Source organism: Mustela nivalis (genome assembly GCF_964662115.1).
Source record: "Mustela nivalis genome assembly, chromosome: 9".
Lineage (NCBI taxonomy): Eukaryota > Metazoa > Chordata > Mammalia > Carnivora > Mustelidae > Mustela > Mustela nivalis.
The window spans coordinates 93207864-93230267 of NC_139028.1; the positions used below are offsets into that span (position 1 = coordinate 93207864).

The window sequence follows — 22404 nt, forward strand, 5'->3', positions numbered from 1 at the left end:
CTTAAATAAACAAACAAGAAAGCATTATTCTCTCGATTCAACCCTCCAAAGGCTTCCCACTATGCAAACACCTTCCTATGACGCTCATGGCCTGGCCTCTGCCCAGCTAAACTGGCCTCCTTTCTGTTCCCAACTCTGGGCCTTGTCCTTGCGATTCCCTTGGCCTGGAAGGTTTGTCTTCTTCCACATGTCCTTTCTTTGGGAATTAAGTTCAACTACACCTTCTTCAAAGAGGCCTCCCTTGACCACCCAGCTACAGTGGACCTTCATGTCTCTACAGTAGCTGTCCTTACTCTATTTTTCTTTTTCTCCGTAACACATATGACTAACTGAAATTATCTAGCTCATTTGCTTACTCTCAGTAGTGGAGCTGGGACCTCTTCTAGATTGTGCACCTAGAATGGACCCTGGCTTGTAGCATGTGCTCAATAAAGAGCTATCGAATGAATGACAGTGTTATCACAGGCCAGGCACTGGCTGAAAGATTTACCAACATCCTCTCATTTAATGCTCATAAGAAACCTAGGAGAACAATGTTCATCTCCCCCATTTCCCAGACATGCAACACTAAGGATGTAAGAAGTTAGTGACTTCCTCAAGTGGAAGGAAGTGGCTGGAAGGTCGAGAGACTGTGACTGTTTCAGCTGTAAAGCGCTGGGTGAGAACAGAGACTGCAGAGCCCCACAGCCGGTGGTTTGAGACTCAGCTTTATCTTCACTGGCTGCGTCGCTTTAGGCAAGTTACTTCCTCTCTGGGAACCACAGGAAACCCGAGTCAAATGGGAATAAAGCTGGCACCTACTTCATATGATTTTGTGAGGCTTGAATCAGATCACGGGTGGAAAGCTCTCAGAAGAGACATCAGTAAATGTTAAACTCTTGGTGGTTGGTGGCAGAGCAGGGATTTGAACCTGGATCTTTCTAGTACCAATGCTGGGTCATGGCTGGTACACTCAGCTGTCTTGGGGGCTTCCTGACCCAGCCCCGTCCCATAGCACTTTGAAGCAGCAGGATTCTTCCACCCCACCGGAAAAATACATTGTCTCTCCCCCTGTGCCCCACTCCCGGTCCCAGTTTCTGAAGTGCACGTTCCTTCTTCCTGCATACCTCACACGCCATCGCCCCCATCCGCCCATCTGCTGGCTACGGAAGTGATCTTTGGGTGTGAGAGACAAAAAAAGAAATCTTCCTGCTCAGCCTCCACCCTTTGGGGACTGGCAGCTTCCCAGCCTGCAAGGTGTTAAATCCCAGCTCCCACTGCCAACCTCCTGCAGAGACCCCAAGTTAGAACCAGCAGGAAATGCTGTCAGTCCGCTTCCCAGCAAATGGAAACTGGTTTCAGACAGGGGAAGCTGAGCCTCTCCTCGTGTCCGGGGGGAGCTTCTGCCCACCCCTGTCAGGTCTTTCTGGCAGGAGCATCGGGCTTTAGCCAGACCCAGGATCTCATGCAGCTTCTGGAGAGGTGACGGCCACCATTCCTATCCAGGCACTGGCTCCTGGCCATGTGAGATGCTAGACCATTGTTCCTGCAGGCCCTGGACTGTCCTTCAGAAGTAGTCAGGGTTCCAAAGCACATGCCACAGCTCCGTTTTTCATGATGTTTTCCTTCTCACTCCAGGGGGAAGGGAGGAACTGGCCCCAAGATGGTGGACAAGTTCCAACCAACCGGACACAAAGAGGCCACTTCTCAGAAATGTGCTTGGGGGAAGGGTGTGAGGCACCGGGAAGAAGAGGAAGGAGCCCTACTCCCTTCCCACATCAAGGGGCTCCTTCAGCTCCCTGTCCACTCTCGCCTCTTCTCGGGGAGTTGGCGGGTCGGGGTGCAGGGCAGACTAAGTGCACCTCTCTGTCTAGGGCAGAACAGTGAACACAGCTGAGTGTCCCCGCCAAGGAAGTACTGGTGGCCAACCAAGCAGGTGGTCCCGAGTCTGAAAGACCAGAGCAGGCAATGGGCCCAGAAACGTGCTCAGATTCCCTGACAATGTCTTGCTGCAGGGGAAGTGGGGTGTGTGTGTATATGTGTGTGGGGGGGTGGGTTGCCAGCAAGGCCAGACTCTCCCCTGGGCTCTCAGATCCTGGACTCCTCTCCAGCCCCACCACCCCCCAACCCTTCTCTGGTGTTATGAGCCAACACAGAAAAGACAGCTAGACAGACCCTGCATCTGCAGAACTGAAGGGAAATCTCCATTAATTTCTAAACTGGCAAGAGAGCTGGAAGGTTCCCAACAAAAATGAACACCCAGGCATTCAGACAAAAGTCTCGGTATCTCCAGCGTGGGGTTGGGGAGAGAGAAGCAAGAGACACAGTGCACTTTGGAGACATGGCTGGGGTTTGGTTTGGTTTTAATCTTTCCTCTTGGGGGTGTCAGTGGGGAGAAGGAGAAAGAAAGCAAGCATTCAGACACAGAGAGACATCTGCATTTCCCTTCCTCCTTCAGAGATGACTCGGAGGCAGGACTCACAATGATTAAGGGGCATTTCCTGAAGCCAGGCTGGGTCAGCACTGCTGGTCAGTCTTTTACTAGCTGTGTGACCCCAGGCAAGTTCTCCAGATTCTCTAGACCCAGGCTTCCTGGTTGGAAATGAGAATAGAGAATAATACTAGTACCTTCTACCATGTTGTTGTTTTCTTATTTTTATAAGGATTAAATGAGATAGATATTTATGTAATGCCATTAGCACAGTACCAGATACATAAAATGCTCAATAAATGGCACTACATGTAAACTAACAGTGTTATTTCTCTTGAGTCTTGTCTGGATCTGAGGCACTATTTTGGCACAAGACTCACGGGGGACATCCCATGTCCTGACCAGGGCTCCTAGGAGTCTCTTCACAGCCCTGGCTACATCCCTAAACAGGAGCCTGCACATGGATGGCAAAACAAAGGCCTGGATGAGGACACGGGGATGACCCACGTCCCAGGCCGGGAGCTGGAAGGGAGCTTACACCTTCCACGTGACTTGGTTCATTCCACCATGCAGGGACTCAAGTGAGGACCTCAAGTGCCTCCCACATGGAGACACAATTTAAGACAGAGGATGAGAGACGGGGCTCTGGGGCCCGGCTTCTGAAGTGCCATCTGACTTCCTCTGCTACGCACAAGCTGTATGACAACAGGGAAGTTACTTAACCCTTCTGTGCCTCAGTGTCCTCACCTATAAAACGATTCTGATGAGGATCGATGACTTAATACATGAAGGCACTTAGAATGCCTGTTTCATAGTAAGCGCTAAGAGATGGCTTTTATCAGGGGCTCAGGTCTTAACCTGTGACAGTCCGATGTCCATGAATAATTCCATGGCTCACCCTATGATATGGTTTATAATCCCAATTAACTGGGTACTTCACAGTGATGGTTTAGTTCATTGTTTGCCTCCCCCATGATGTGAGAGCAGGGACCCTATCTGTCTTGTTCGGACCTTTATGGGACAGAGCAGGTGTTTAGATAATTGTTAACGGAATGACTATGCCAGATAAAATCACCTATCTCCCTGCCCAATCAAACCATTCTTCTAGCCCCATCCTCTTTGCCTCAAGTGGTCTGTCCACTCAGCTGTCATCGGAATCTTCACAAAAAATAGCAGAGAGATAATGGAGCTAATCCAACTCAAAAGAGAGGATCTGGGTTGGGGTAGCACAGAAAATTCTGATTTCTGCATAAAGAAAGGATTTCAGTCCTTTTTTTCTGAGCTTCAGTTTGGTTGATTTCTATTAAATCTGTGTTTAAGGCCCTTGATCCTTTCTTCCATTGTAACTAGTAGGCTGTGAATCTTCTCCAATGAATATTTTATGATTTCAGATTGCATAGTTTTCAGTTCTGGAATTTTCATTTGGTTCTTTTTAACACTTCCCAAATCTACCCTGAAATGTCTCATCTATCTTCCTCTCTACCTTTTCCTATAGAACATATAGTATATTTATTTTAAAGTTATTTTATTTTTTAAGGTAAGCTCTGTGGGGCTCAAACTCATGATCCGAAGATCAAGAGACATATGCTTTACCAACTGAGCCAGCCAGGTGTCCCTATTTTTTTTTAATTCCTTGTAGAAGAATTCCAATATTTGATCATGCATGGTCTCTTTTTTGACTGATTCTTTTTCTCTTGACTGAAGGTTATATTCTCTACTTCTTCACAACAGAAAATGTATTTTTTTCTTTTGATTGGTAATATCCTTTCCCGTATTTGGCAGGGATGATGATCATTTTAGATCCAATCAGAAATTAAGCTAGTATGAAATTAGACCAAAGCTGATTCTTCTAGAGGGGTCTCGAAATTCAAGCACCAGAAACCCAACAAAATCCATCTTTGAGTTTCAACATTCTCCGCAATCCACACCCCACTTCCTACACCTCCATAATGGTAAGACTGGGAAATTGTGAGTATTGGAGGCTTTGAAATCACCAAGTTTTTAAACCTGCAAAATGACATCATCCCAAGATCTGCTTTGCCCTTGTCTCTGCTTGCTCAGCACGACTTCACTGAAGAGAATACTTGGCAGAGAGGACTGTCTTTACTCTGGGGTCTCCTTTAGATGGAAGTTCAGCCAACCACCCACAGGTTCTTCGCAAGTCTGACTGACCCCTCCTCTTTCTCTGGCTGGCCCCGCCTCCTTCCTGGCTGATCCCGCCCTTCACCTGCCCTGCCCTCAGCTTCACAGCTGGCCCCACCGCTGTGAAGCATCCAGGGTCACCTGCTTACACAAGGAGACCCTGTGTACTCCTTTGGAGTTTAGATTTTTCTAGACCTCATGTTCACAGATACTTGCTGGTTTAAAGAAGACTGAATTTTCTTTGGTTTACCAAGTGATTTCTTGCTGTTTGAGCAGCAAGGAAGGTCTTTTTCCTGTTCTCCCACGCCTTAGCCAGAAACTGAGCAATGATTGAGATCTTTGACAACATAAAATCTTCTATAAAGGCTAAGACATGAATTCCCTGCAGTCAGAGCGTCAGCTATATGTTTCCTATATATATATAATATAACAAATATTATATATATAGTATGTAGATATACATAATATACATAATTTTCATATAATTTTATATTAAATGTAAAGTGTTATTTACCATATAATCCTTGTTCTGGGAAGATTACCTCCCCATGGCAAACATATATTGTCTTGTCCCTAGGGAATTCTACTTTGTTATTTTTCCTCTCTGGCCCTGCACTGGTTTTCTTCTCCGACAAGAAAAAGAAGAGCTCACTTCATGGCTCTGGGTTAGTAGTAATAAGAACAGCAGCCACCATTTAGTGAGCATTTACTATGAACCAGGCTCCATATTAAGGGATTTACAGACAGTACTTCATTGAGACCTCACAAACGTCCACAGAGGACCACATTATTATCCCATTTTGTAAATGAGGAAACCAAGATTTACAAAGATTGAGTAACTTTGCTCACTGTTACAGAGGGAGTAAGGGAGTCAAATCCAGATCCTACTGGTTCCAAACCCCATGGTTAACCACCACATAGTACAGTTCCCAATTTGGATCCAAACGGGCCTTGTTCCTTTCCTGGAAGTGTGAGGATACATAAGTCCAGGACAAGATAAACCAGTTTTCAGTGACTCCTCCCCAATGATTCTATGGTTCCGTCGGAAGGCAGCTCCATATATCAGTAATACACAGCTTTGTGGGCTTTTCACTCACTCGCTCTCTTTAAAATTTGCTCTTGATCATTCCCCATTATGGTCCTTGAGGACCAGCCTACACAAATCATCTCCCTCTCTGATATTCTAGCCCCACATCTTTAGGCATGCCTCATGGCCAGCCCCTCTGCTCTATCCAAACTATGGCTAAGAACATAAAATGCATTAAGGGTCTATAATCTTTCCTCATAAATATTGTCATCTGGGTTAACAGGCTAACCTTCCGTCCCTTAAATTCTCCATATCCTGAAAGTCTGGGTCACTGCAGTGTGAGCTAGAAGTGTGTTATCCTGGGTAGCTCTTCGGCCCTCTCGTTGCTCGTCTCATTCAGAGGCTGAAACACTCGGCCCGAGGCCCACACTGAATAAGCTCCACTCTGAAACTCAATGGACTGGTTCCCCTTAAGACGTTAATTTTCCATTTATGAAGCTTTGGGAAGAAGCCTTGATTTTGACTTTAAATATCAGTGCCTTTCATAACCAGCGTCTAGATCCCACTTCTTAAATACCATTCTGCATAAAAGGAACCAGGATTCATAGTGAAATGGCAGGTTCTATGACCCATCAACGTGAACTTGAAACATCTGTGGGGAGAGGCGAGCAGAGGGAAAGCAAGCAATTGCCTAAAGAACAACGCTGTGGAGCTGGCTTGAAAAATCTTCACTGGCCAATTCTGGGACCATTCGAGCATCAAAAAGAAAAATGATGATCACATTACAAAATGTGGGAAAAAATGTAAATTCATGAGTTCATAACGCCATAAAAGAGAGAAAAAGTCAGATGTGAGAAAGTGATTATTGGTGGATCCAGGTGAAGGGTATATGAATGTGCTACTTTTTCAACTCTTTGTAAATATAAAATTTGTCAAAATAAAAAGTTGGGGGAAGGAAGAAAGAATCAGCTCCTTTCTGTAGCCAGAATATTCTGAGTTTACTAAACCAATCTTTCCTGGACAAGAGGACATGAGTAAAGTCCTCTCCTGGGCTCAGGGACCTCGGGCCCTTCTCCTCTTCTCTTTGTTAATAGGACCTGTCAACAGTTATAAGTGACCCTCTCACATAAATGGGTTCTAAGACTGTCATAAGTTAGGCTAATGCTAATTATCACAAAGATTGTCAAGGACAGCAAGCAGAAAAAGGTGCTCTAACACTGGCTCAGTACCACATGTTCTATAATTAAATATAAAATAGTCTGATCCTGGGGTGCCTGGGTGGCTCAGTGGGTTAAAGCCTCTGCCTTCAGCTCAGGTCATGATCTCAGAGTCTTGGGATCGAGCCCCACATCGGGCTCCCTGCTCAGCGGGGAGCCTGCTTCCCCCCCTCTCTCTGCCTGCCTCTCTGCCTACTTGTGATCTCTCTCTCTGTCAAATAAATAAATAAATAAAATCTTTAAAAAAAAATAGTCTGATCCTTTCTGGTGTTTGCCTGTCACTTCTTCCCAGGGTCTATATGGCACTTCAGAAAAGATGCCAGGGCTCTACAGAGGCTGCTCAGCAGGGAGCTGTCCTTCAGGATTAAAGAGCCTGAAAGGATTACTTGGGTGCCATCTACTGGGTAAATGCTTGCACTGCGCCAGCCAGCAACAAGCCTCCCCAGGTTCAGCTCCCTCCTAGTAGAAGCCGGCAGTACATGCCCAGCCCCAGGCAGGCATTCAGCAATTGGTTGAAATGAATTACTTCCTCCTTTGAATTCCCATCACATTTATTTAATGCCAATATGAGGTGCTGGTGATAAGAACCTAATACCATGATATTGATGTCTTCGAACGGTCAAGCCCTGTTTCCATAAAGGACTGTGAACTCGGTGAGGGCTCACGGTTCTCTCTGGTGGCCAGCCCATAAGAAACGCATCATAAATGCTTATGGCTGGGATCAAATAACACCCAGTGTGTGCAAAGAGGCTTTCAGAACAAGCATAATGAAATTTAACAAGCGTACTGGAACCGTTGCAGAATGAGACAGGAATCTGACCATTATCCCGTTTGTCTCATAGCACTGACCACATTCCAGTTCTTATTTATTTTTATTTATTTTTTATTTTTTGGTCTCTCCTCTCTAAATCACAAGCTCCAGAGCAGCAGGAACCATGTCTGCCTTGCCCTTCACTGAACACCCAGCACCTAGGAGCATCCGTTCAGGCAATGTGCTTTGAATGGATGGATAGAAAAAGGAATCATGCTCTCTCTCCTCTTTCCTAGTTGCCTGAGCCAGTTTTGCTAGCCTCAAGAAAGCCCTGAATTTACATAGGGACACCATCACTATCCAACCAGTCAGACTCCATATGCAGCCAACTTTTACACAGAGGCCAAACCCAAGACTCAACCAATGGGTGTTATTGGGACAGGCTCCTGCTATCCTCCGTCTTGTTACTGCTTGCTTTAGCAGTCTTCTATAGGCAAATCTCCTTCCCCTTCTCTGCCCTGTCCCCTAAACAAACTCATTTATTTATACAGAGCAACTGGAGTACCGTTTAGAAAATATTTGTAACCCTCTTCCTTGGGATGGTGTCTACTTCCCTACCTGACTGATCTGGGGCTTGGCCATGTGACTTCTTCCTGGAAAGTTCATGGGTATGATGCAAGTAGAGGCGCTGAATGTACCTGTGTGTTTGGCTCGGTCCCTAGAGTTTTGGCAACCCACCCTGAGAAGAACATGTCCCAAGTAGCTGCTGCTCTTTTGGGCTGAGCCCGGAAGCTGGAGTGTAACCCAGGCCCACCCAGCAGAAATCGGCTGGACCCCAGCCAAGCCACGGACCCGTGAAAAAGGAAAATAAACATTTGTCCTTTTGAGATGGGTTTGTTACACAGAAGAAAAGCGACTAATATAAATGAACACATTATCACCACTACTCCCAAAAGCTTCCACTTGGAAATTCTGTTCTATGACCTCAACACCCCTCCTGCCTCCGTGTTCGACTCCATTATTACCACTGTGCCTGCTTTTCCAACCCACTGACACCACTCATCCTATCCCTTCTCCAGGCTCTTTCTGGTTTCATGTCTGTCCCAATCGGGACAACCACGTTTCAGCCAACTCCCGGAGGCACTGCATGACTGGTTTTGTTCACCTCTGCTCCCGTGCTGCTAGAAAGCCTTGTCGGGACGGCATTACCTCTGTGGAAATCCAGCCTCCATGGGGGTCCTCAGTCTTGCGTGGACAAGCTTTAATTTATCATGAGCCGGTGCCTCTCCTGAGTCCTCCTGTGGCTGTCCCAAACCTGTGATACTCTCAAGCTGCAGCCATATATCCGCTTCACCCTCAGCGAAGATTTTGCTTCCCACTTTTCGATGAAAACAGAGCTGTGGGAGGGCCCCTGCCAGTGGAGGCAGGATGCTACTCTGGTTAAGAACAAGGGGTCTCGAATCACACAGACTTCGGCATCTTCCTGTCTTACCCACTGATGAGCAAAGGCATAGCTCCACCATCAGCCCCTTCTGAATCCTCTCCTGTCCCTGACTCCCTGGGATTAGCTGTTTTCTTACCTATGTTCTCAGAGCCCTCGGCCATACCCTAGTCCACAGTTTTCCTTGGCTTCCCAGTGTACTTAGAATAACATTTCAGCTCTTTACCGACTCGCCCTTCCTCTAAGGTCATGGTTGAGCTGAAGTGAGCAGATGGCTCCTCCCATCACATACCCCCCCCCCCCGCTATTTACTCATACCAGAAAAGAGCGACTTCTCACATCCAAAAGGGAGAAAACCCCGAAGTTCTCCGATACCGCAAAGGTCAGTGTGAAATCTAAAACCGCGCACTGTATCTCTAATTATGTCTTTCTTAAACTTCCATTGAAAGTAGTTTTATTTCTGGACCACCCACCAGCTTGGCAATTAAGGAGCATACAGAACAATAATGACATGTTTACTGCATTTGTTGAGGCTTTACGATGTGCCAGACAAAGCATTAAGCACTTCCCATGAATTATGTCCCCACATTCTTGAAACAACCCTAGGAGGTAGCATTACACCCACTGTCAAGAAAAGGAAACAAAGCTGAGCAAGGTTAAATGACTTGGCCAAGGCCACAGCGCTAGTGATTGGCAAAATCAGTAAACCAGGTCTGCATCATTCTGGACTCTAGATCGTTACGTTAGGCCGCCTTCCGAGAACAGCTGCCAAAGGAAGACCAGGGTTACATGCGGAAGCTAACCTATGTATAAGATCACCTACCAACTATTAAATTAAGTTTCCCAGAACCCACTGAAAATGACATGGAAGTTTTAGGCCTGCCACCCAGACCAGCACTTCCGAAAACTATCTGTACTCTGGATAATGTGGCTCCCCGGTTCATCCGAAAATAACCTCTATGCCCCTTCTCCTCCAGGTAGAGCTCAGGTCCTTGGTTGCCGACCATACAGCTCAACCTTCGCCTGAGACACTCGATGCTCATGGTGTTTTGCTGCAGGTTGGATCAGGCAAAGAATACCAGTAGCATTCCATCCTCCATCTCCACCAACTGGGAATATCATGCATAAGAGGAAAATTGCTCAGGCTGTCAGCTCACCCCGGCTGCTTTGATTCAAATAGGGAGCATGTAACATAGGCTTTAACAAAACAACAGTTTGTACGTTGTTGCTCCAGCCCTAGACTCTCAAAGGGATAGTCACCTGCCCAGCACTGCGGAGGGGAGTTTGAAACTGAGAGGTTAGATTTCCACTCCATTTTCAAAGGATTATTGAAACTCAGTGGGGAACCCTAATAAAGATTAAGTAATTCTTAGAGACGAAGTCGAACCCAGAAAGAATCCCTTTCCTGGGATAAGTGGCACGCTGACAATTTGATGTGGGTTCCGGGAATTGAACTCAGGAGTCCAGAAATTCACCAAGAGAAAAGCATATTGAAAACACACCACAGGACTTAGCATATTTGAAGCCTTATTCACTGCTTGCTGACCACTGCTAACACAGAGCTGCTTCTGGAATGGACACGAGGCCTGCTGTGTGCCGAATGTCTTGGCTGCATTTAGGAGAAAGGAGAAGATTTAAGAGCAGACATAAACCTCCTGCCGCCAATTCCGAACAGATGTCCGCAATCCACACCCAGCAGATGGAAACACATCTTTGTTTTTTATAGTCTTACCTAGAAAGCCCTCTGGCCACAGCTTTTCAGAACTCAGATTGCAACCAGCTAAACCTCAGTCTGTTGCAAGCTGAGCCTTGAAAGCAGCCTGCACCAGGGGTGGCAGTGGGGGTGTAGGGGGGTGCTGCCTCGGGGTCTACTCACGCATGCAGTCTCCTCCGTACCAGCCCGCACGGCACTCAGCACAGTAGATCCCCTTCACGTAGAAGTCGTCCAGCGTGCCGCCCCATGAGCCGTTCCGGCAGGTCTTGCAGTTTTCAAAGATGGTGCAACCTGGAACATGTGCGAGCACAGGGGGTCGGATTACGCAGTGGCAGGTTCGATGGGCGGCGTGCGAGAGCAGCTGGACTTTCTCAGGGCTTCGCCTGGAAAGGCGCCAGAGCCCTTGGGGGGGAAAATGCTCATTCCTAGGAAAATGCCAGAGTCACCAGAATTTGCAGCGAGAAGTCTAGGAGGGTGGTCCTAACCGTGTTCCAAGTCAGTGGTGGACACGCCACATGCTTCTCGTGGACTATTGAGAAAATTCAGGCAAACAAATAGAATGAAATTAAGAACACCTAAAGGGCCATCGCCTGGGAACAACTTCTAGTAACACACTCTCTCTGTGTATATAGAAAAGCAATTAAAAAAAAGAAAAAACTAGGCTTACACTATATACCATACATTCTGTTTTCATTGCTCATTTTTTCAGGTCTTAATAGAGAGTATCTCCCTGTTCCATTAAATATTCTTCTATGTCCTATCCTTCTATAACCAAAGTATGCCACTGGGAACAACCCTGACATCTAATAATGGGCTCTCCCTGGAAGGTGTCGAGCTGCCCCCAAGCAGGTCACACCAGACAGGGTTGAGAGGTTCCCCGGTAAGGGTCATTTTTATAACATGGTCTCTTAGAGTGGGGGAGGGGCAACTGTGATGACAGAGATAATCCAATCCCACTTATCAAAATGGAGAGCTACGTTTAGGGTCTGCCATGGTCCAGCTGTGTTTCCTTGAGCAAACTGCTTAAGTCTCTGTGCCCCAATGTCATCATCTGTAAAACAAGGGTTAAAAATTGTAGCTGCCTCTTAAGGTTGATTTAAAAATTAAGTTAACACATATAAAGGGCCTGGCACATAGTACATACACCCCAGATGTGAACTGTGATCTTCGTTCTGCACTCCCATACCTCCACTCATTTTATCCCCACCGTTGCATACGTCGTGTGTAATCTTAACTGCCTGTTATCTGTTTTCCTATGACAGTCCGAAGTCAGGAACTGCATCTCGTTCAATAGCATATCCCCAGCATTTAACATAATATCTGCAACATAGCTAATGTTCAGTAAATACAGTTTGAGTGAATGAATGAGACAGACATGTGGCTGGATGGATGAGCTGCAAATCCGGGCTCCTCAGCTGTTCGAGATAACCGGCGTTTCCCCGAGCTGAGAGCACATGTCTTTGATTTGGTCTGAAATGAGGTTTTCCTTGACCCGTAGTGCAGAAATGCAGCGTATGTCTGTGTGGTTTCTGGAGGACAGAGGCTCATGGTCCTCCCCTTGCACACCACCCAACGTGGCTTCCCCGTCCCAGGGCTTCTTCCCCACCAAAGAGCTGCTAATATGATTCACCCAGTTCCAGTAGCTCATGTGGCCCACAGCTGGGTCCCAGTGGAGTCACTACTCTTCCCAAGGCCATCTTCTCCCATGTGTCCCTTGCCCCTCTTGGGTTCCCTATCCGCTGCACCATTGAGGAGGCAAACAGACTCAGAGTCTGCCCCCACTGGCCCTGCCAACCTTCACTCTGAGCACGGTAACTTCACGGCTTTTAGAGACCCCAAGCCAGAAAAACCAGCCCGGTGATGAAGGTGAGCAAGGCTATCACAAAAAGACACTCGGGAGCTCACAACTTTGCCACAAAAGCCAGAGGCTCGAGCTCAGAGCTACATAGCCTGGAACTACAGGAACATATACAGCAGACTTGGTCCAGAGAGGGCCCCAGGTCTGCTGGAGACCATTGGACATCACTACAGACATCCCTGTGACTGTGAGCATGGATGCTGATCTGCCTGTAACCACCGCCACCAGAAAAGAGACAGTTGTCTACCATGATGAGATAAACAACAGAAATTCTAAAACCATGCCGCAATCCCATTTCTCACCCTTGACGTTGGCGAAAATTCACGATTTCTGTTGCAAGGCTTTGGGAAAACAGTACCCTCACATGTGGCTGCTGTGAATGCCAAGTGCAAGGCGGACAAGGCAAAGGTTGACAATACGACATACGTCCCTCTCTCTGACTCAGCAGTCTCTCTCCCAGGGACATACCCCAAAGAACACTGCAAAAATACTAAATGATATATGCATGAGACTACTCACTGTAGTGTTATTTATAATAGCAAAAGCTTGGAAACAACCCAAATACTCATAAACTATACCAACCTACACAATGCAGTTATAGGCAACTGTAAAAATAAAAGAAAAAAATGGCTTTATACTGTCAGTGAGTGATATCCAGCAGATACTGTCAAGAGAAAAAAGCAAGGTAGTTAGCAGCATTTCTCGTAGGCTATCTTTTGTGCAAGAAGGGGAAAGATATATATATATATATATATATGTATAATACACAAACATATATTTGCTTATGTTGTCAAATATAGAAAACAGATGGAAATAATAAACCTTTCTATGTATCAAGTAGGTGGTATAACACCACAGACAAAAGGACAATATCAGTTGGCTTCAAAACATAGAATTTTGACTATACATATTGAGTGGGATATATTCTAAGGTCAATAAAAGCCAAAACCATCAGTGGTCTTATTAGTATTAATGGTGCTACTGCAAACAAAATCAGTGCCATTGCTATTTTGTGCAGTTATATTATGCTATAAAACCAAGCAACAAGTGATCAGGTTAATATTATTAGGAAACAGGCTGTCCACATGACAGAAAAGATATACAAAGTCAACAAAGTTAATTAAACAACCTTGGAATATTACATTTGAACTCAAGTATCAGCATTGACTCATTTTGTTCTTTTTTAAAAAATGCCATTTCTTAGCCCCACCCACTTGAAATAAGTAAATAATAGTCCTAGTGAAACAGTGACAGTCCAGTAACAAGGAACACGTTAGGAGCCCAGAGTATGGCCTCAGACCAGAATTCCTTGGAGAAATGGCCAATTCCAGATCTGGGGCAGAAAAGACATGAGAAGATTCTGAAACATCTTGTCACATTGGAAATCAGGAAAGTTTTCAAACTCTAGAGTGGTCTTATCTGAAGAACTCAGGACGCAAGAGGCTCCCCAGGGTCCTGACATGGGGGGGGGGGGGGGGATGCACGCATGAAAATGAATCATGATTGCAGTGGATTAAACCACATCAGTAAAAGTACCTGAGTTCATAATCACCCACACATACACTTTCTGATCGCCAATAGGGACTGCTAGGATATCAACTCACTGTTTTGAAAATCAGAAAAAGAAAAGAAGCTTCTAGGTAGCCTTCTCTTTCAGGGTAACTAGCTCTCCTCTACTTAGATTCAAAGATGGTTCCCAGCACTGCTCAAGGGCGTGACGTCAGGCACCTCCGGAATGACATAACAGGAAGCTGTCGTGTGCGGTTGAGGCAGGTAGTGACTGCTGTCTGTACAATACAGTAAGAAGGACAAACACCACCTCTGGAGCTCTCTCTCCAGCTCTCTCTCACCTTAAAGGTGACTTCTAGACTCCTTAAAATATTGAAAATTATTCAAAGACTTCCACACACCTGCCAAGACAAGGACCCCTAGTTGGGAGATCCTGGTTGAGCTCTCAAAACGACCTTAGAAAATTTGGAGGGATTCCTCCACTATGTCCCTACAAAGCACACTCACCGTCGGGGAACTCAGGCAGTGGATTTCTTTTCTAAATCAAAATGTACAAAGGCTATACTGAGATCACTCCCAATTATCAAATTCAGCATTGCTCTCGTCTAAGAAGGAAGATGGTTTAAAAGTATTATTAGTTTACTTGAGTCCCATTTGCTTTCTACTTCTATAGCTTCCCACAGAAGAAAGTTCCTGGCAGTTATGTGCATCATGCTGTGTGTTTGCAAAAGAAGGGGAAAGGGAGAAATGAGAGAAAATCCCACAAATACACTTTTGACAGCCTTTCAGTCTTCAGCCTAAGGAAAGTATGTTGGAAACTCTCTCTGTCCTCCTTTTAATCTGCCTCAAAGGTAAATGTAAGACCCCCCTGAGAAAAGTCAGATATGCCAAGCCGCAAATAGGAAAGCACCTAGAAATTGTTCCATGACTTGCTAATCATGCTAGAAACACCTTCAGTCTGAGGCTCAGTGTCCACACGAGCCTCCAGGCAGACAGGTGGAAAGAACAGTTGCTGTCCCCTGGTTGGTGGAGATATGGTGGCTTGGAAGAAGGCAAGAGAACGCAGGCTGTGACCTGGGAAGGTCCCGTCTCACCTTCAGATGCTCTCCTATTACTGGGACCACCTCCTAAATGTCCAGCTCAGAGCCCGAGCCTCATGCTTGACTTCTGCTCTTCCCTTCCCCAAGCAGCCAATCTCAAATTGTCAATTCCACTCTTTTGCGTATCTCTGAAATCCTTCCACCGCTCTCCATGCACAGGGCTTCTACATTTATTAAGGTCCCTGTTATTCCACCCCAGCCCCTGCCCTGGCCTTCCTCCAATCCTTTCTCTATACTGCAACCACAGAGAAAATCAGCTTTCATGTCTTCACTCAAAGATCTCTGATGTAGCTAAAATAGCTTCAGGATATAACCTGAAGTCATAGCGCAACATGCAAACCTTTCAGGGTCTAGCCCTGTTCTCTTCTTGAGATTGTTCTCTTATAATGTTTTCTCTTTGTCTATCACTCTCCATATTTTTCATCTCACACACACACACACACACACACACACACACACACTCATACACATACCTTCAGCCAGACCAAGGAACTTACAATTCCCAAAACCCCAAGCTTTCTCTCACCACAGGGCCTTAGCACATGCTCTCCTCTATGGCTTGATCTCTCTATCAGATCCCCTCCACCCTCTTCAGTTTGTTGTTTCCATCCTCAGCACACATATCACCTCCTCCAGGAAGTCTCCGACACCCCCAATATTCCCATAGTACCTTGTGCTTCTCTCTCACAGCTCACCACACTGTACCACAGATGCCTGCTTACTTCTCCATCTCCCCCACCAGGCTGCAAGCTCCGGGAATGCAGGGAATGTGTCTTTTTTTTTTTTTTTTAATCATTGTATTCCCAGTATCTGATATGGTCCACAGGAGCTGCTGAGTCTTTTGTCAAATGAATGAATGAGTGGATGAATTCACAGATTTATTATGTTAACAGTAAAAAGGGTCCTAATTCTTCTACTCCCTTTGCCTGAACAGTCAGGATTATGCCACTTTTAGTATCATGGCATCACAGCCTCTGATATCTGCCTGCCCAAAGTTAAGTGATCGGCCTCTTCTCATTCACAACCCTCAGAAAACACAAAGGCAGCCTGAGGCCTCCACTCCACACTCACCTGGGTGAATGAGGCAGGAGTCACATTCATTCTCCTCATTCCGGCAGCAAGGGATGGTGTAACCCACTACTTCCTTCTTTCCAGGGCAGACACACTCGATCTGATCGTATTCACAACACTCCCGACACATGATATTCCACTCGGCTCCAGGGCAGGCTTCATTAATGACTGTATACTCTGAAATGAGAAGCAGCAGTTGAGGACAGGGATTCTGGTAGGAAGGGGTTAGACCAGTAAGTACTCTGCAGCCACAAATTGGCATACAAATGCATCGCCCTGCCCGAATGATAGAGAAGACCGTGTGAATTCTTCCTAGGCTGGTGTCTCCAAACTAGGGTGGCCTACCCTGAAGGGTGTCCAAAACCATCCCCTGGGGCATAGGTGAAATTCTGTTTAAAATAGTATTCATTTTTATTTTTTAAGTTAAAAAGAAAAAAACAAGGAAAAGAGCTCATGTTTTATCTATATATAATCTAAGTGGATATGCACAAAAATAATTTATAAACAAGCATACATTTCTTGATGTCTATGCTCATTTCTATTTTTGCTAGGGTATATCAGGCTACTGCTTACAGCTGCATAGGTTGTGCACTGCACAATTCCAGGAGGAACCATTCAGCTGAACGATTGTCCAGCACAACCCAGGTGCTGGGACCATCAAACAAGTTTGGAGAACCTTCGCTAGACTAGGTCATTCAAGTTCAAGACTAACTGCCAAATAGAGACCATGTCATTTCCTCCAAACTTGGCTCCTCGATTTCACAGCATGCCATTTTTATCGTATCTTCAAAGCTAAAACCAACAGAAAAGACAAAAAGTATCTTAATTAGTATGTTTGGGAGAATTTCAGTGCTTTACCAGGGTGAAGTCATTGGCAGAACTTCATTCAGTCCCCAAATACAACTGAGTGTTCTTTCCCATGAGAAAAAAAAAAAAAAAAGTATTCCTTTCTGGGTAGGACTTCTGTCTTTCTTTCTTTTTTAAAACATACCTTAAGTAAATGAAAAAGAAAAAACCATCTGGTAAAATCTATAAGGGGAATCAGTCGGCGGCTGCCCAGGGGAACCCAGTCCAAGAAACAGACTGAGCTTTGATTTGCTATTCTTTCTTCCCTACTCTCCATGTCTCAAAGTTTTGCACAAAGACGACGATTGAGGAAGAAATAGGTCAGATATTTGAGGGAGAAAGTGAATCTGGCTCCTCTGTGAAGGCTTCCCTTAAAGCCCTGGGCAGGGATCCCCCAACATGATTTGCAGGCCCACATAAACCCATGCTAACATCTGCGGTGACTTCTAACCTCTCGAATTTCTCAGTTTAGTCTTCTATTTTCCTCCCCTAAATTTGGAAGTCTGACACTGAGTTGATCATCCTTAATCTGCCAGGTAGAAGCATCTAAAGAAACCATCACCATCTCCTGTCAGCCTCAGGTCATAAGAACATTCTAGCTTCATAGAAAGGAATGACTTGTGGGGCACCTGAGTGGCTCAGTGGGTTAAAAGCCTCTGCCTTTAGCTCCATTGGTGATCCCGGGGTCCTGGGGTCGAGCCCCGCATCAGGCTCTCTGCTCGGCAGGGAGCCTGCTTCCCCCACCTTCTCTCTAACTGCCTCTCTGCCTACTTGTGATCTGTCTGTCAAATAAATAAATAAAATCTTTAAAAAAAGAAAGAAAGGAACCACTTGCATAATAAGGGACAGTACCTTAAATGGAAAAAATTTAGCTATATTAAAAATGCTCTCATTTCTTTTCCCACAAACTTCGGCAGACCAGCAAAGGTCCTTACACTGGCATTTGGGAATGACTGGGAGTGATTACTGTGATCGTGTCACTAGCAAAGTTTTGCTTCCCCCACTACTCTGTGGGCCTATCTAGGACAGACACCAGGACAGACTTAGCTGAGCTTCCCAGGTTTCTGATGTTGGCCCAGTGACGCAAATGGCTTCTGAAATGTACATGAGAACTTACTGGTTAAAAGTGAAAAAGAGGAGGGCGCCTGGGTGGCTCAGTGGGTTAAGCCACTGCCTTCAGCTCAGGTCATGATCTCAGGGTCCTGGGATCGAGTCCCACATCGGGCTCTCTGCTCAGCAGGGAGCCTGCTTCCCTCTCTCTCTCTCTCTCTGCCTGCCTCTCCATCTACTTGTGATTTCTCTCTGTCAAATAAATAAATAAAATCTTAAAAAAATAATAATAAAAAAAAAAAGTGAAAAAGAGGAGAAGACACAAGAGTACATCTCCATCGTATTTGGCCATCAACCCTTAGAAATGACACCTAAACATGAACAACAAAAGAAAAACAGATAAGCTGGACTGTATCACATTTTAAAAATGTTGTGCAGCAAAGGACATTGTCCAGGAAGTAAAAAGCCTAGAAAATGGGAGCAAAGTTTTGCAAATTAAATATTTGATATGGGTTTAATATCAAACATACATAGAGAACTCCTACAACTCAACCACAAAAAGACAACCCAAGTGTTTTAAGGAGGCAAGTAGCACAAACAGATATTTCTCCAAAGAAGCTTAACAAATGGCCAATAACTCATAAGAAGATGGTTGACGTCACAAGTCACTGGGGAAATGCAGATCAAAACCATGAAAAGGTACCACCTCACAGAAGTTAGATGTCTATAGGAAAGGAAAGTAACAAGAGTTGGCCAAGATGTGGAGCCACTGGAACCCTCGTGTATTGCTGGTGAATCAGAGCTGGGCCCCCTCCATCCTTAGAGAAGGACCTGGAACAGCTGGTCCAGGTTGCCTGCCTTCGGTCCAAACCCCTCCTTTCCAGTCCCCCACGTTGTCCCGCCCTGTGTGTTCTCCCCTCCCAAAACCCCCTCCCTCTGTCCACCTTAGGGCAAGCACTACATCCTTCTAGGTATTCTAAGAATTTAGAAACGCTAATAACTCCCAGGAGGACAATGGCAGGATAAAAATAATTTGCAACTTTTATAAGACTTCATACTTAAACATGCAAGGCCAAGTAAGGTCTGCTCTACTCCAACAGAGAGTGGAGCCCATTTCCCCCTAAGCAGCAGGCTTGTTCACTTCTGGCCTAGCTGTGGAATATTCTGGGCCTTCTTTTGACCCAGGAATTAATTCCCTAAAATGCCTTCATTGGCATTTCTTTTAACTTCAGTGAGCAAGCTCCCCTCTGCCCTCCCAAGCCCATTATTTTAATTTCATAGGTAAGGTCTGGGGCATTGTCATCTTATGCAAAGAGAATGATCGCGGGAAGCCTGCTCTGTCTAGCAGTTCGGTCAACTGACTCCTTTCCAAGGATTCTGTGTGTGGCATACGGAATAATAGTCCTCCCAAAGATGCCCACATCTTAGCGCCCCGGACTATGAAAATATTGCTTAACATGGCAAAAGGGATTTGCAGACACAACCAGTTTAAGGATCTTGAGATGGGAAGAGGAGGCTGGATCGTCTAGGTGGGCCCAACATCATCGCAAGGATCCCTTGCAAGAGGGAGGCAGGATGGCCAGAATCAGAAAGGGAGATGTGACAGCAGAAACAGACTGGACTGATGTGCTCTGAAGACGGAGTGAGGGACCATGAGCCAATGAAAGCCGGCAGTTTCTAGAAGCTAGACAAGAAACAGATTCCCCCCTGGAGCCTCAGGAAGGAATGCAGGCCCACTGGCACCTTTGTTTTAGCCTCAAAAGCCTCATTTAAAACTTCTGACTTCCAGCACGGTAGGAAATAAAGGTGTGCTGTTTTAAGTTACTAATAAGTCTGTGATAATTTGTTACAGCATCCACTGGGAACTTGTGTCTTCTCAAACAAACAAACAAAAAATCTGACCCACAGCAAGTCATTTAACCCCTGAGTTTCCCCACTGAGCACAGTCCCAAGAGTATAGGTGAACTGATGAATCCATTCTTTCATCATACAAGTATTTCCCAAGAGTCCACATGGGCCAGTAGAGGCTGGGTGCTGGGATCCAATTGGGGAGAAAATCAGACACCATCTCCAGACTCGTGGAAGCCACGGTTTCACAGAGGAGGCAGCTTTGGGCAAAAAGACGATGCAAACACACCATCGCCAACCATGATTAGGAGAATGTAGGATGGACGTTAGCACCAAATCTAGAGGACTCACATGGTCAGGGCGGTTAAATCAGATCACGGGTAGATATCTGTGGAAGAGCCAGAAGAGACAATGGTTTGTTTGTTTGTTTGTTTAAGATTTTATTTATCTATTTGACAGACAGAGATCAGTAGGCAGAGAGAACCAGAGAGAGAGAGAGGAAGGGAAGCAGGCTCCCTGCTGAGCAGAAACCCCAATGCAGGGCTAGATCCCAGGACCCTGAGATCATGACCTGAGCCGAAGGCAGAGACTGAGACCATGGTTTTAATGTTTTGGTGATTCGAGCCCGTCCCGTCTGGTCTGGCAAGCCCATCACCCTTCTTCCTCCCCAGCTTTAACAAAGAAAAGAACGTGCTCCCAAAATATATGTGTAAGAAATAAATAGATGAGTGAAATGTTCTATAAGAAATACCTAAAGTTGGCCAGCTGAAGAGATTTCAAAAGGCAGTACGCAGAGAAAAGCAACCTCCTGGACTGCTTTTTCTCCATTTATTAGAATTATCTTTGCAGAAAGAGCATACTGGTCATTTGGCTTTAGCTGTCCAGATTTCAGTGAATTTCAATATGGGGCAAAAGGCCAGTTCCAGAAACTAGCCCTGAGAGAAGCCCTAAGGACAGAAGTTACTGGATGTTGTCACGTGTGTATACTAAAGCTGTTCAGCATCTGTGTAAGTAAATGCTTTTACGCTGTTCATGCAATTCAACCTTCAACAGGACCCAGTGAGACCAGTAATATATTTTCTTTTAAGTTTAAAGGATGTAGCCCTATTACTTCACTTCACCAGTGAAGAAAACAAGGAAAAGCACTAAGGAGGAGAAGAAGTAAAGAGAAATGTCAAAACCTTTCCAGAGAATTAATTCTGGGAAGGAGGGAGGCCAGTAGGATCACCTAGGGAGGTGAACAAGGCTGTAGCTCAGGGGGAAACAGACCAGGACGAGCCCCGGCTTGACCAGCTAGAGATGCGCACGTCCCCCCTTGCCTAGTTAGGAACAAAGCCCTGTACAAGCAACTGAGGTGTTCTGTCCCATCAGTGATTCCCAGGAAAGAAGCACATAGAAAGTGACCGTGACAAAATCGTGCTCCGAGAGCTCCGGCACCAAGCACATTTATTCACCCCCAAGCTTTTCCGTTAGATAATATATTATTTTTTCTTTAATCAAACATGACACGTTTTAATATAAATAATTTCTTATGAAAGCTTCCAAAATAAAATCATAAATAAAGGAATACAAACTATTTGGGAATAATGTTAATATTTTGCTGTCTGTCCTTCAAACTGTCTTATTTCAATGGACATACATACCCACATGCAGATACTGACACATGTGGACAGTCTTCTTCCCCAAACTGATCACAAATCATGTTCTGTGTTAGAAACTGCTTTTTGGGGGCCCCTGGGTGGTTCAGTGGTTAAGCGTCTGCTTCTGGCCCAGGTCATGATTCTAGGGTCCTGGAACTGAGCCCTGCATTGGGCTCCCTGCTCAGAGAAAGGCCTGCTTCTCCCTCTCCCACTCCTCCTGATTGTGTTCCCTCTCTGGCTGCTTCTGTCAAATAAATAAATAAAATCTTAAAAAAAAAAAAAAGAGAAAAGAAAAGAAAGAAAGAAACTGCCTTTTTTTCTCTCAGATTAGAGATGTCTTCTCTTGACACTGAGTAGTCTTCAAAAGTGGTTTTAAGTTGCTGCATAATTACCCTGTGTGTGCAGGTATCCCCTTTCCCTCTTTCTTAAATCGGCGCAAATGAAAGCAAGAGAGTTGCAAAGGACTTCAGTGTCCTGAGCTTTGCTCTGGGGGCCCTCTCAGCGGCCATGCCGATGGGGCAGAGGCCACCCCGGTGTCTCCTCACCAGGGGGGAGTCCATTTCCATGGGTCCACTTGGCTTCTTCCAGAACTTGCTTTGGAAAATGGAAGCCACTTCCCCCGGTCCTGCTTTGACAATGGGAATCCTGAGGCCATGACGGCCACGCTGAGGAGCTGGGGCAGGCGTGGCTTCACAGAGCAGCCATCGAATAAATGAAGGGCTGGAAGAAAGCCGCTGGCGTCATCTTCACCCATAATGTTGCGGGTTTCCTCCGCAGCCT

General features: G+C 45.6%; 1 protein-coding gene across 5 annotated transcripts in view; it reads right to left on the reverse strand.

The window, feature by feature from the left end:
• The window catches only part of PAMR1 (peptidase domain containing associated with muscle regeneration 1), a 151618-nt gene that overhangs the window by 37075 nt on the left and 92139 nt on the right, over window positions 1-22404 (reverse strand). For all 5 annotated transcript variants that reach the window (XM_082748955.1, XM_082748954.1, XM_082748952.1 and 2 more), the window contains 2 exons: window positions 16241-16417; window positions 10865-10993 (listed from right to left, as the gene is read on the reverse strand). In XM_082748955.1, coding sequence (XP_082605081.1) covers window positions 10865-10993; window positions 16241-16417 — 306 coding nt within the window. The remainder of the gene's footprint in view (window positions 1-10864; window positions 10994-16240; window positions 16418-22404) is intronic.